The sequence below is a fragment of the Phragmites australis genome, chromosome 2 (assembly GCF_958298935.1).
Source record: "Phragmites australis chromosome 2, lpPhrAust1.1, whole genome shotgun sequence".
NCBI classification, from domain to species: Eukaryota; Viridiplantae; Streptophyta; class Magnoliopsida; order Poales; family Poaceae; genus Phragmites; species Phragmites australis.
Window position 1 is genome coordinate 5,792,352 of NC_084922.1, and position 14,031 is coordinate 5,806,382.

Sequence of the window (14,031 nt, forward strand, 5' to 3'; positions counted from 1 at the left end):
CACACATAATCCGATTTTCGTTATCTTTGCCATAAAAATCACTGTTCACTGATACTATTCACTGTTCGTTATCTTTGCCATCAACTAAATCAGTGATTTTTTGTTTCTCAAAAATCCTAGAATTTTTTGTATGTCTTTCATAATCTATGTGCAACCCATTTTAATTAGATTCACCTAAAAACCCCATGTAGAATTTAAACTAAAATTCTCCAAAAAAAAGTCTACTTATATAACTTCTAACAATTGTTAAGGCCTCAAATAAAATTCTAAAAATCCAGAAAAATTCAATAATATTCTTCTTATATTATGGAATAATTTCTAAAATTATTTCCAACCCTAGGTTATATGGTGAAAATGTGAGTTATCATCCGGCACCAAACACCTCGCTTGGCCCCGATCATCCCGCCGTCGATCGTCAAGTTGCATCTATCATTTGCACATCATGAGACAAGCACTCACATATCTCCAAACCATCTCCAGTTAGTTTCAAATCGAAATCCTCAGCTTAAGACACATCCTAGAAAAATCGTGAACGCCGGATGATCCGGTGTTCACAGCTTCTGAGCGCCGGACCATCCGGCGTGTACTTCTTCTCCAGACCAGCAATTTTGCAATCTCTCTGCAAGAAATGCTCTGGCGAAGCATCCGGCGTTCATCCCTTTGAACGTCGGACCATCTGGCGAGTACAAGTCCACCAGAGTCATTTTGCAACCTCTTTGCAAGAAAAGTTCCAGCGTTCGCTTTACTCCATCGCTGGACCATCCAGTGTACACTTCAATCTTTGCCTCTGGGATGAAATACTCTGGCATGTACATTTGCCCATCGTTGGACCATCCGACGTGTACATTCTTGCCAGAACTCATTTTGCAATCTCTCTGCAAAAAATAGTCCGGAGTTCTCTTCACTTCATCGCCGAATCATCCGGCATGTACTTCAACTTTTGCTTCTAAGCTGAAATGCTCCGGTGTAAAGTCTTCCTGTGCGCCGGATCATCCGGCGTATACAAATTTCCCAACGCTGGACCATCCGGCGTATGCAATTTTCCTGGACTCAGAGACAAAAACGCTAACTCAATTTCCTTCACAATTTTGGTTAGTCATAATCATCATTGCAATGCATAAACATGCTCGTGCAATCCATACATCAACAAACCAAAATAACAACATTGTCAATCACTCATCACAAATAAATCAAGACATATTTCAACTTGGTTTCTAACTTGCTACTCTCCTTGCACTAATGATATCCTTAATCTTCTATTAAGAACTTTGAAAATCACTCTAGTGCACCCCTTGCCTCTTGATTGCATATTAAGTGTTTCAACTTTTCTGGCTCGCAAGGTTACCCAACCGAGATGAAATGAGGGGGTATTTATAGGCTAGAGGTCCAAAACTAGCCGTTGTGCAACCACCCACATTTTTCGTGAACGCCGGATGATCTGGCGTGCACAGGTCCCAAACACCAGACCATCCGATGTGAACCGTCCACCCAAAACTAGCCGTTATTGCACTGAATCCTCTGGTAAAGCCTCCGATACATATGTCGAACCATCCTGCGTGTATAAATCCATCTTCCATTGAACCGAAATGAATTTCTCCAGACTCTGCTCTAGCAATGCCTCCCATATACACACCAAACCATCCGACGTGTATAAATCTTTTTTCCACTTAACAGAAAACCTTCTAGACTTTACGCCAAAGGGTTGGCGTGCCCATGCGCTTCGGCGGCTGTTTGGAGTGGACACCCATAATTAGCTCGCCAAGATCATTCGTAGCTCATGCTATTTTATTTCTCGTCAATTCACGGTCACAACAAGGGCAACAAATTCCTCTAAAAATTTTTTTGGCAAGCCAGCTTTTGGCTGGGTTAGTAGGGGCTCCATCCAAATGTGCCCCAAATCCTCCAACAAAGGCATAGAGTGTTTGCACGGTAGTCGCCGTAGCAATATTCAAGTTTTTGTGTGATTTAGACAGAATCCTATTTTCCTATGGCGCTATCCAAACACTAAAAGAGGAAAGACTAGTCAAGGTTAATGGCATACTGTTTTCTGTACATGTACATGTACAACTGCTAAGACTACGAGGTCAGTCCTACTGCCACTCCCGGCCAATTCCCTCTTCAGTTAACATGCACCCGACCTCCCTGCTCCTCCCGCTCTTCGCCTCCCTGCTCCTCCAATTCCATCACCGCGCGCACGCCGACTACGAGTCGGCGGCATGCGGGAACCTCGCCGTCAAATACCCATTCTGGGTCGGCGCCAGCAACCAGTCCTCGTCATCGTGTGGCCACCCAGCCTTCCAGGTCTGGTGCAGCGACGACGGCAGCGTGGCTTCCTTGAAGGGCCCCGCCATCCACCAACAGCTCCTTCCTCGCCTCTCACACCAGGATCATCGCCACCGCCAACGGCGTGTGCCGCACCGACTTCAACATGTCATCCAGCATGTCAGCTCAGTGCATTCACGATCAACTCAGTGCCTTCATGATCAGCCGCCGGAACAGGGTAATGGAAATTGCAAGTATACACACGTATGGAAATACGTTCACATTACATCAAAAGCTCACGTTACCTACTTGGTTCCTTGGTAGTTTCCAGCGATGAAGCGGTGAAGAAGCAGGCACCCGCAACTTTCTCCAGCCTTTGTGAGCTTCTGCTCGATGGATCAGACCAGCAACCAGAGTCCGTGCATAGCAAAACTCCAGGAGCACGCAGACGCAGTCCGGTGATGCTTGGATGCCGCTGCTGTCCGGTTCTTGACCCGAGGCGGTAAGGCTAGGGCAGGCTGGCGACCAAAAGGGTTTGTGGCTTTGTGCTATCGGTGACCCCATCCCATCTGCCGCCCTGACCACCGGCACGTTTGCTCGGCGATTTCCTTCATGGCGACGGCATTACACACGATCGCGCGGTCGTATGGCCGAGAATAGTGGTGGTGGTTACTGCCGTGGTTCACGACGCCGAGACGGCAAACCGAAGCAACCGCGTCAGGAAACGCCGAGACGGGAAATAACAGCGACATTTTTTATTTTTAAATCTTGGTAGAGCGATAGGTTTAATTTTTAAATAAACGGCAATATGTGTAGTTTTGCAATTTTTTCTAGCGAACTTTTATTTTTGTAATTTTTTATTTTTGAAATAGAAAAATAAAAAATTCGAATATCAGCCGCCGTCAGCGCAGGGTGGATGGGCTTTCAAGCAAACAGCAAAGCTTCTAGTCTGTCCCAACTCTTTCTTGGGATGCCTGTGCCCACAAGAAATCTCGGAGCCAACCCCATTTAGATTCAGCCCAAACATGAGGAAAAGTGGTAGGGCCCATCATGGAAGGCCGAAAATAGTAGGATGGGCTACCACGAGCGGCCCGCCCAGTTTCTCCGGTGAAATGTGCGGGTCTGAAGCCCAGGAATCTTCTACCCCCGGAAATAGTTGCGTGTCCGGCCCACTTGATACTTCGCTTTGCGCCCAAATTCAACTCGCGTTGCATTTTCCTCTTCCTTTTCAGCTGCTGATGAAGCCACGAAGGTGCAGTGCGCGCGCACTCACCTACCAGTCTCCTGACGCAAGGATTAGCATCTCCTGATGCACCAATCCCACTTGCAGCATGCATATATGGCCAATGAACCAACGAAAAGCAAAATTAAGTTCATACGTACACAGAAAGGTCCAAGAAAGAGACTTGTGCAAGTATGAAGTTATTTGCGATCCAAAGCTCGAACTAGTCAAAGGACCCCAGTTGTTGTACTTGTACAAGCTCCCTTCCTCCTCGCCACGGCCCACGCCCACCAACCATCATTGATCGACGGCGCCGCCATGCATCCCCGGCGGCTGCTCCTCTCCATTCTAGCATGTCTACTACTGCTGAACGCGACGGCGGCGGCAGCGGCTGCTGCCGCGACAAGCTGTGCGCCGAAGACATGCGGCAACCTGACCATCGCCTACCCGTTCTGGCTCCCCGAGCAGCCTTCGAACTCCTCCGCCGCACCGTGCGGCCCGCCGGCCTTCCAGGTCAACTGCCGCGGCGACCGCGCGTCGCTGGCCCGCTCCTTCCGCGGCGGCTACAAGATCCTCCGCGTGGCCTACGCCGACCGCACCGTCGTGGTCGCCAACGACAACCTACAGACCAACGGCAGCGGTTGCCCCGTGCCGCGCATCGACGTCTCCGCCAGCCTCAGCCTCGCGCCGTTCACGGCCAGCGATGCCAACGCCCAGCTTGTCTTCCTCTTCAACTGCACCGGTACGCCGGCTGGGTTCGTGAATGTGACGTGCCCGGGGACGCAGGCCGTGGTGCGCCTGGACCCGAGCTACAACACCACCGACGCGAGGGCGGTCGCCGGGAACTGCGACTACTCGGTCGTGCCGGTGCTGGGGTCCCCCGGCGCGGGCGCCGGGGACTACCCGAGGCTGCTGAGGGGCGGGTACTTGCTCGACTGGAGGGCGCCGGCCGGGGACTGCACGGCGTGCAGTGCCAGCGGCGGCCGGTGCGGGTACGACTCCGACGCGGAGACGTTCGCGTGCATTTGCGCCGACGGGTCGTCACGTCCGGCAAGATGCGGTATGTGTATATGTGCGGAGCTGAACTTTTATGATTCTTCTGTTGATTACAGGTTGCACAATTTTCAGACCTCAAATGGTACAATCTTTTAGGTTGTTAGTTTTGAATACATTTTGAAGATGAAAAATACCGTGAATTTCGACATGTACGTATGTGACATTATGAAGTTTTGGTGCGAACAAACTAGTAATTTAGCTTAAAACTTTGCAACTGACAAGAAATAATGTTGTCACTTTTGGTGCTTAGGCAACTGTACTTCTGTACTTTTAGGACAAGGTAATTCAGATGACTAACAATCTGCACGAACATGGACTTTGTTTAGTGGGTCAATGGTTCTCATGCATGATCTCATCGTGTCAAATAGTTTTATGGCGACATCCATTGGATCGCGAATAGGTCTAGCCGAGTGACGAAACTTTAACAATAATTCAGCGAACAGGAACTTTTCATGTCCTCCTCACCGACGTCGACGTGTAGTACAGTAGTAAGCAACTAAGCTTTGCATACTTAACGTGGATGCTCACCTTCTTATCCTTGACTTTGAAAGCACAAGGATAAGAATAGGGTTCAACTCTCTACGTGTCTCCGGACATGGCTTTTGATTTGAAGTAATGACCATTTTCAGCATGCGTCCAACGTGTGAATTGAACGAGTTAACGGCAGTCGTCGTGGCCTTTGTACTAATTTTCGTCCATTTACGTGTTCATGCAATACTTCTGGTTAGGTTAATAATCGATCTTTTCAAAACAAAAGAGTGGCGGTCTTTCATGATTGGTCGTTGTGTCTCACCACCTCCCTCCCACCTATGCTACACATTCGATCAAGGTTACGCTGCCACTGCGAAGCAGCGGTGGATCTTCCAGGGGAGAGGCTCAATGAAGAGCTGGGCAAAGTAGGTGGCCGGCGCAGGCGGCCGGCATGGGTGGGCCTCCCTCCTCTTTTTTTTTTTTTTTTGGTGCTAGATCCATCCACCACTACTGCGAAGCTATAGTCATGGTGCACGGGGTCAGGTCTCTTCCCATTTCCAGTTTGAATAGCCAGAATAGGACATGCGTACACACCAAACTTAAACTAATGTATCGTATGCTGTCTGCCTTCGTGTTACTTTTGGTAGGAGATTGAGAGTTCAGACGCATTTTAGTCGTACCAGCTGCGTTAGTCGTTACGAAATCAAAGAGGCACGCAACAAACTAACAATTGGCATTTATCAGGTGTCGCTTGTATTCTTCAGCTATTAGTCAGACAAATACTTCGATAATAAGTTTCCTGCTGGATGACATTGTTTATTGACTAAAATCAAATGACGTTTCCTTGCAGATGCAAAGAAGTCCAGCAGGAAGAAGGTCATCCTGATAGGTATGCGTATGCGTATGGTGCAGTCATGTCAATTTATGTCAAGTGCTACTACGAACTTCGGCATTACTCATCGATGATATCTGTTTCTGTTCTTCAACTTCAGTATCATTGTCGATCACTTGTGGAGTGCTGTTTGCATGCCTTATCATCATCCTGAAGTTCCGTCGACATGTGCGCGGTCTCAGTTTATTCAGCATCATAGACAGAAGCAGCAGTGACACTGCAAACGTTGAAAAGCTGTTACAAAAGTACGGATCCCTCGCTCCTAAGAGGTACAGGTATTCCGAACTCAAGAGGATAACCAAATCTTTCAAGCACAAGCTCGGCGAGGGCGGCTACGGCGCGGTGTTCAGCGGCACCCTGAACGCGGGCGGCAACCGCGCGCGCGAGGTCGCCGTCAAGTTCCTGCACCACTCCAGGCCCAACGGCGAGGAGTTCCTGAACGAGGTGATCAGCATCGGCCGGACGTCCCACGTGAACGTCGTTACCTTGCTCGGGTTCTGCCTCGAGGGCTCTAAGCGCGCCCTGGTCTACGAGTACATGCCCAACGGTTCGCTGGACAGGTACATCTACTCCACGGACCCCCGCACGGCGATGGGGTGGGAGACGATGCACGAGATCGCCGTCGGCGTTGCACGGGGCCTCGAGTACCTGCACGGAGGGTGCAACACGCGGATCATCCACTTCGACATCAAGCCTCACAACGTGCTTCTAGACGTGGATTTCCGGCCGAAGATTGCGGATTTCGGGATGGCGAAGCTGTGCAACCCGAAGGAGAGCATCCTGTCAATGGCGGACGCGCGGGGGACGATCGGGTTCATCGCGCCGGAGGTCTTCTCCCGGGGATTCGGGGTCATCTCGACCAAGTCCGACGTGTACAGCTACGGGATGCTGTTGCTGGAGATGGTCGGGGGAAGGAGCAACGTGAAGGCCTACGCGGAGAACTCGAGCGACCTCTTCTTCCCGCTCTGGGTCTACGACCATCTGCTCGAGGACGGTGGTGTGCTGCAGGACGGTGCCACCGGCGGCGGCGGCGCGGGAGCGGGAGCATCGGAAGGCGAGGAGATCGCGAGGAAGATGGCGCTGATCGGGCTCTGGTGCATACAGACCGTGCCCGCGAGCAGGCCGTCGATGAGCAGGGTGCTGGAGATGCTCGAGAGGAGCATCCACGAGCTGGCGATGCCCCCGCGGCCGTACCACTCTTCTCCATCGAACTCTCCGTCGCCTTCTCACCCATCGAGCTACCCGTCGACTTCTGTCTCGGAATTCAGCCAACGGTATGTTTAACTGTACTTCCTCCTATCATAAATAAATATCGTTTTAAGTTACATATAATTAATATTTTCAATTTTTAGCAGCAAATCATTGTTTTTTTAGTGATCACTTTTGTGCAGTGTCTAAGTCGTTGATTGTTCCTGTGATCACTGACAAAATTAAACCATGCAGCTCAAGATTGTGTACACCGGAGAGCACAGCGTGATGAAAGGATCGGATTGGGAAGGGGGAAGCCAGAGTTGTACAATTGGAGACATAGGACGAGTCAAGACTCGAGATAGGTTGGCAGCCCATTGTTCTGTACTGTGCAATAAAAAAGTTTCTCTTTTTTTCTTTTCTTTTTAGTAGAGGTGCAGATACGACCATAAATCATACTTATTACTGTTTCATACAGTTTAGTGATTTGGGTAGACATTGTATAACCATCATTATGTGTGTTAACGCCAAGCAAGGACGAAGGTGATGATTCGCTGGGGGAAAAAAACAAGCAGGGTGACCGGACAGCAAGACTAGGGTCGCGTGTCCGAATGATTTTGGAGAGCTAGATCATAGTATCCCTATGACATATAATTTTTAGAATTATTTATAACTATTTTGATATTGTTTTGAATTTTAAGAGTAATAGAACACAATGTTTTTTAATTTTTTAAAGTCAATGGGTGTCACCTTTATTTTTTAAAAAATATCGCCTGTTGGAAAGAAGATTTTTTTATAGTCCATTCAACATGTGATAGTAGTCTATATGTGAAATATTTTAATATAATCGTGTATTTTTACAAATATAAATAAATAAAAATAAAAAAAATTCTAACCGACACACACTCCCAGTCCTTTTTTAATATAAAGGAACGTTTTTATTCTGACAATCACTCGATCATTTATTTCTCTTAATCTAGATTAAATGCCAATAAATAACAATAGGTGGAGTAAAACTCCATGAAAGGAAGAAACCTAAGCACACTCCCAATCCTACCTCATTTCTCTCTCTTTCATCGCCTCTCTCTTTCTTCAATGTCACCAGTCGAGCTCTACACCATATCATCGCCCCTGTCCCACCACCGGCTTCGATAGTAGCCACCGTCTCACTAGCCCGTCTCGGATGGACCTTCCCTTTTTTGGTCGTCACCCACCACTGATCCGACCATTGGCCCCAGTCATCCCTCTAAACCCAGTTAACCCATCATAAAACCTAACCTAACCCGAGTAGCAACTGCGGCACAGCAACACATAAAGTGAGGAGGAAGAGATCATTGTCATTCGGGGCCCGCTTCTAGCGAATGAAAGAGGGGGTGGGGGCGTCTGGCTTCGCATAGCGTAGGCAACATGATTTTTTGGAGCCTTAGCACTGGATACAAGTATAGTATCTAAACACATACCACACTCTACACATATACACCTCATATACATCTAAGATCTACAACATATACATACACACTTACGGTAGAGGATTACGAAATCTTTAACTCCGCTAGCGACGAGTATATCACGTTCCTATTATGGTTCACAGGCGCCTGAGCCTATTAAAAAAAATCACTCCTCTTCTCTACAGGGCGTGCGAGCGGGGGTCCCACCCCCACCGGTTCGGCTGCGTTACCGTTGTGCTACCTACAGCACGTTCGCCGTAGGCAACATGATTGGCACTAAGATTGTGCGGTTTTATTGGAGCAGACAGATACAGAGGCCCAACCAAAGGACCAGTAAACTAATCACGATCCAAATGGTACACGAGTTTGGGCCCAAAACATGCAAACTCACCGGAACTAGGCGGAAATAAGGAGCCCAGCGAGAATCGCCTCATCTCATCTTCCCGTCCATGCCCATGTCATTCCCTACGACAAGAGTAAGCCCCAAAATTCATACATTTCGTCGAATCATACGTACAATTATCAATTGTAAAATAAGTAATCATTTATTAGCATCTTGACAGTGGCATATAAATTATGATTCTGGCGACTACTGTAAAGATACAGGTAGCGACCTGGAGCATGAGACAAGTTCGAGCACGAATGCGTTTTCAGTCCAGGAGACTAGTGAAAGCTCTAGCAGCAGAGAAGCTTCAAGCGACGAAGGCGAACCAGGAAACTACTACGAGCAGCTCCACTTTGAGTTCCTAGAATCTGAGCTTCCCTACCAACGTGAACCGTTGGCTGATAAGGCATGCCCGAGTCTGACAGAGACTCATCTCGCATCAGGCTCAGTCCTGATTCTTCCGTAGTCTGAATGTCTGACGAACCAAACTCGGTTAGTGCAGACTTCTAGCCTTGCCAAGCGCTTTCCAGAGTTGAAGACTCTCAGGAGCTGCGATCTGTCACCTGCCAGCTGGATCTCCGTTGCATGGTAGTCCTTGAACACTCTGTACCTGTGTGATATGCTTCGCATGTTTTTCATGTTTTCGGTGTGGCAGTTCAGAAATCGATTTATCTGAGATCAATTTTTGCACATTATTTCAGGTACTCCATATACCGGATCCCGATTGGACCAACGCTGCGTGACCTGGACGCCTGCTTCCTCACCTACCACTACCTTTTCCAAACAGTTCGCAGGTGCGCATCCAAGCACTGACGTCGTCGCACCATCAGTTTAGTGAAACACGATCCGGAATCATCTGGTCGCCGATGGATCGTGAGTTTTTGCCATCTTTTCAGGTGTCGGCCACAACCCAAAACCTAAGGCTACCACCACCGCCACCAACCCGGGAGCGCATGGTGCTCCCGCCGTGATGGCGATGTGGCTCCCGACGTTCGCGATGGCGTCGTACAAGCTGAAAGGTGTGGTGTGGGCTCCGGCGGGGCGTGGCCGGCAGCAGGCCGCGTCCCTCGCGCAGGCCGCCGACGCCTGGCTCAGGCTACTGCGCGCTCACCATCCGGATCACCGGTTTTTTGCCGCTCGGTCGTGGGCCGGAGGTGATTCTTTGAAGCTGAAGCTGGACGGCTCCGTTACATGATCTTGCAATGCAACCCATAGTACAGTCCCTTTTTTTTTGCTCTCCTTGTCAGATTGGAGCTAGTTACTTAGGATTCAGGAAGACTGGGATCGCAAAAACGTGTATCCTGTCGTTTGGACTTCTGGTGTTTCTGTATCTGCAAAGCTTTCAGGAAATAGTGTAACAGAAAATGTGTAGATTGTTGTTTAGGAAAAAGTGTAACAGAAAATGTTGTTCCTATGACAGTATGTCTTGTTACCCACTCTAATCACGAATAATTATTATTTTGGACATTAATATGGTTTTCAAAACATTACTTTACCAATTAATTTTTGTTGTAATATATTTATAAAACATAGGAAAATTATATTATTATGAAACGACTTTTCGAAACAAATCTACTCTTATTATTTTTAAATATCTCATATAAAAATTAATTTAGAATTGAGGTTTCAAATAATTGGTTACATGCAATCAAAACAAAACTTGTTTATTACAAGAGGGTGTTGGGGAAATACTTCAACCTAGAGATATTTAGATGATACACTATAGGATTACTATAGCTACCATAGTATCTCGGTCATCACGTGGTATGTAAAGTGGTGAAATGTCTAAAATACTCATCTATGCTCGTGATTGTAACATAATATCTTAGGGACAGTCTGGTAATGTCTCATACCTCTTTTCTCTATAAATAAGCCCTCAAAGGACAGGAGAAGAGGATCCCAGAGGTTTTCTCCATTATACTGGGTTTGTTTCTCTTGCTCTGTCCTTTCGGCCCACTGTTCATCTTCAATCTTGAGCCTCCTCTTATGAGCGGGACTCTCATCGTATATGTTCGAAGCATGCTTTCGTGACTCAATTGTGCATCGTCTGTGGGGATGCGACACTAGAGGCTATGAGGAAAGGGGGTTGGGAGCTCATCATGAGCGGAGAGCACGAAGACTTAGCAGTTTTATAGGAAATACCATCACACTGGGTGATCCCGCTGTCATGTCGCAGTGTCAGGGGCCGTTGTCGGGTAGCTCTGAACAAGTGGATTTGTCACCAGGCTTCCCCCGCAACAGGGGCTCGCCGCGGATAGGGCCGCAACGTATAGGCTTAAACGCACCATGATGAGGATGCAGCTACAATCACCACTCTGTGAGCACAACTTCATTAGCATCTTGCGGGTGAAGAAGCTATGATCGCATCGGCTCGAGCGCGCGCGAACAACAATTGTGGTGTGCTGCGAACCGCTCCTGAGGCCATTCGGAGGCAAATCAAGCACGAGTGTGGCTCCATATGCCCATCTAGCCTCGAGCAAAGGCTAACCCATGGGGGAGCAAAAGCAAAGGTAAACATGGCTCCATGTGTCAGGTAAAAGCACGCACCCTTATTTATTTTTCGTTGCTGATAGCTTGGCTGTTTGGCTTACTTTCTATCTCAAAATCATGAATAGTATTGACTAGTACCCCTACTAGTACGTGAGTCACCATAGCTTGGTTGACGGGTTACGGGTAGTGGTAGCACTTTTATCATTACATGCCTATCTCAGGGCACACGTTCACTGCACCTAGTTGCTATCATCTCTAGTGCATTGGAACATTTTGTTTATTAGCACAAAGGGCTACACCCAGGCTAGAAAAGATAATGGTGAAAAAAAGAGTAGACCCGTTTAAATACTACAGGATAAGGTTATAGTTGTTTCGCCATACCGGATGTGGCAAAGAGAGAGAGAGAGAGAGAGAGAGAGAGAGAGAGAGAGAGAGAGAGCAGGTAGCCAGTAATAAATTAGGTTACTCTTCGGTACTGATCAAATAGCATAGAGAGTAGATGACACATGGGTCAAAACGTGTTGTGCGGGTATGGGCACACATACCAGAGGATAAGAAAAATAAAGGTCTTTGTCAGTACAACATGGGTCTCATATCCTTCAACCTAGAACCTCGCACACCACGACATGTTGTGCTCCCTTTTCCTTCTGACCGGTATGTAGTCTTTTGCTTTTTACACCTCACGTGCACCCCTGCTTGGTTAATGTTGGGTAACGGGTAGGGTACGCTAGCCTAAAACAAATTTTTTTTACCGCATCCACCCAGGAAACCATGCTAGTAGAAGATCATAGATCGTTACTACTCGACGTATAGTGCAGTGAAAGAAGAGTTGGAGTAGACCAATCTAACATTGTGCGTATCGAACTCCTCAAGCAGCTTCTCGATCAAATCCACGACCAGCCTCGCGCATGTGGTCACTCTCCCCGACCAACTCCGAGCAGGTGGTCATGCTCCTCGACCAGTTCCTCGACCAGCTCCCGATCAGGTTTGTCACGTCCTCGACCAGTTTTGAGTGGTCATGTCGTGCTGTCCGACTAGATCCAAGTGGTCACATTGTGCTATGCGATCAGACGAGCAAGTACGTCGATCAGTTCGTCACGGCTGGCGACCAGTCCCGAACACGTCGCGATCAACTCACCGAGAAGATCAGCGCTGTAATAGTAGTAGTGCCTCTACGGTATCCACATGTACTGGGCAGAAACGCCGAGCGCCGATGTGCAAGCATCACACGTGCGGCTAGGGTTTTGAGAGATCGTGTAGAAGGATGCGGCTAGGGTTTCGAAGTGGCTCTTCCTTAGCACGTCCTATCCACGCCTCTCCTTATATAGAGCTCGCCAATGGGCTCCCACGTTGAAAGCCTTTTAGGACTCTAACTTCTCATGGATCACAATCCAATCAAAACCCATATATAAATCCAATTCACATGTTTTGTTCTAACCCATTAAGTGTGTGCCCTATTAGGTTCATGTACAAACGACTACGACTCGAAAATCCTTTTCAAACCAAAATCAATAGCGATCCTAGCAGGACATGTTGACCCCTGAGTATACACGAAGATCATATCGGCTGAACTTCGATATACACATGCACCGACCACTTCACCTCACGATACCAGTCAAGCTCAAGGCGAGATACGTGCCACCCTTGTGATAGCTCAACCATTCACTCGATCAAGTAGTGGATTCATCATGACTCACTCTTTAATCATATTGGCATGCCCATGCACTTTCTCGATCCTACTACCTCGAGGGGCCCATAAATATCTCTCCCGGTATCAAGGAGGGGCAAACTCTATCTTGATCGCTCACACCCAATGACATGTTTCATGACAAGCCCGAAAACTACCTTTATGACTACCCAGTTATAGAATAGCATTTTGCAACCGCAAAGTATACCACTACACATTCTGAGAATCAATGACAATCACAGATCTAAGGATACTACACATATACCATTTGAGATAAAACTAATGGCACATCATAAATAACAATCCCAGTAGTATCTCAAGGTGGGTCTATCCAACATCATATTCTCTAACATAAATGTTCACATTATTGACTTGGTATCTCTATACCTATGATCCATGAAACGTGATCATCAATCAATATATGTGCTGGTCTTAAGTATCATTACAATGATATGCGACCAGACACCGATTTTTTCCTGATGTATTGAAGAGTTGACACTCCCTCTTAATCCTCGTTGGAGCATCCACACAAGGATATTGCTCCCCCCCCCTTGAGTCACCAAGACTCAAGTGCTCCCTAGTGATCGCCACTTCTCTATCTCCAGATTGGCGAGCATTAAACCAAATACAAACTCTTCCCAATGCTCCCACAAGAACTCCAAGAGATCACCGAGAACACCTCCAATCACCACGATCGGATAGATGTTGCAAACCACCAAGAGTAACAAGCTAACTGGTTCACTTGATCCCTGCCAAACCTAAACAACAGTTATGTGTACACTCGCTACTCTTGAAGCACTAATGAAGTCCTTAATCTTAAATTAGGGACTTAGAAATTAACTCAAGTGCTCTCCCTTTCTTCTTGATGACACACACAGTGTATGAACTCCTCAGGGTTGCAAGAGAGATGAATGAAATCGTGTGTAGTAG

At 47.6% G+C, this 14,031-nt stretch overlaps 1 protein-coding gene across 1 annotated transcript; it reads left to right on the forward strand.

Annotated features, from left to right (window-relative positions):
- The first annotated feature begins 3,605 nt into the window (after window positions 1-3,605).
- On the forward strand, window positions 3,606-7,589 carry LOC133896040 (LEAF RUST 10 DISEASE-RESISTANCE LOCUS RECEPTOR-LIKE PROTEIN KINASE-like 2.1). The gene is made up of 4 exons (XM_062336558.1): window positions 3,606-4,544; window positions 5,862-5,900; window positions 6,004-7,177; window positions 7,347-7,589. Exons 1-4 carry the CDS (start codon window positions 3,803-3,805, stop codon window positions 7,378-7,380), a joined length of 1,989 nt encoding a protein of 662 aa, XP_062192542.1. The 5' UTR covers window positions 3,606-3,802; the 3' UTR covers window positions 7,381-7,589.
- The last annotated feature ends 6,442 nt before the right edge of the window (window positions 7,590-14,031 follow it).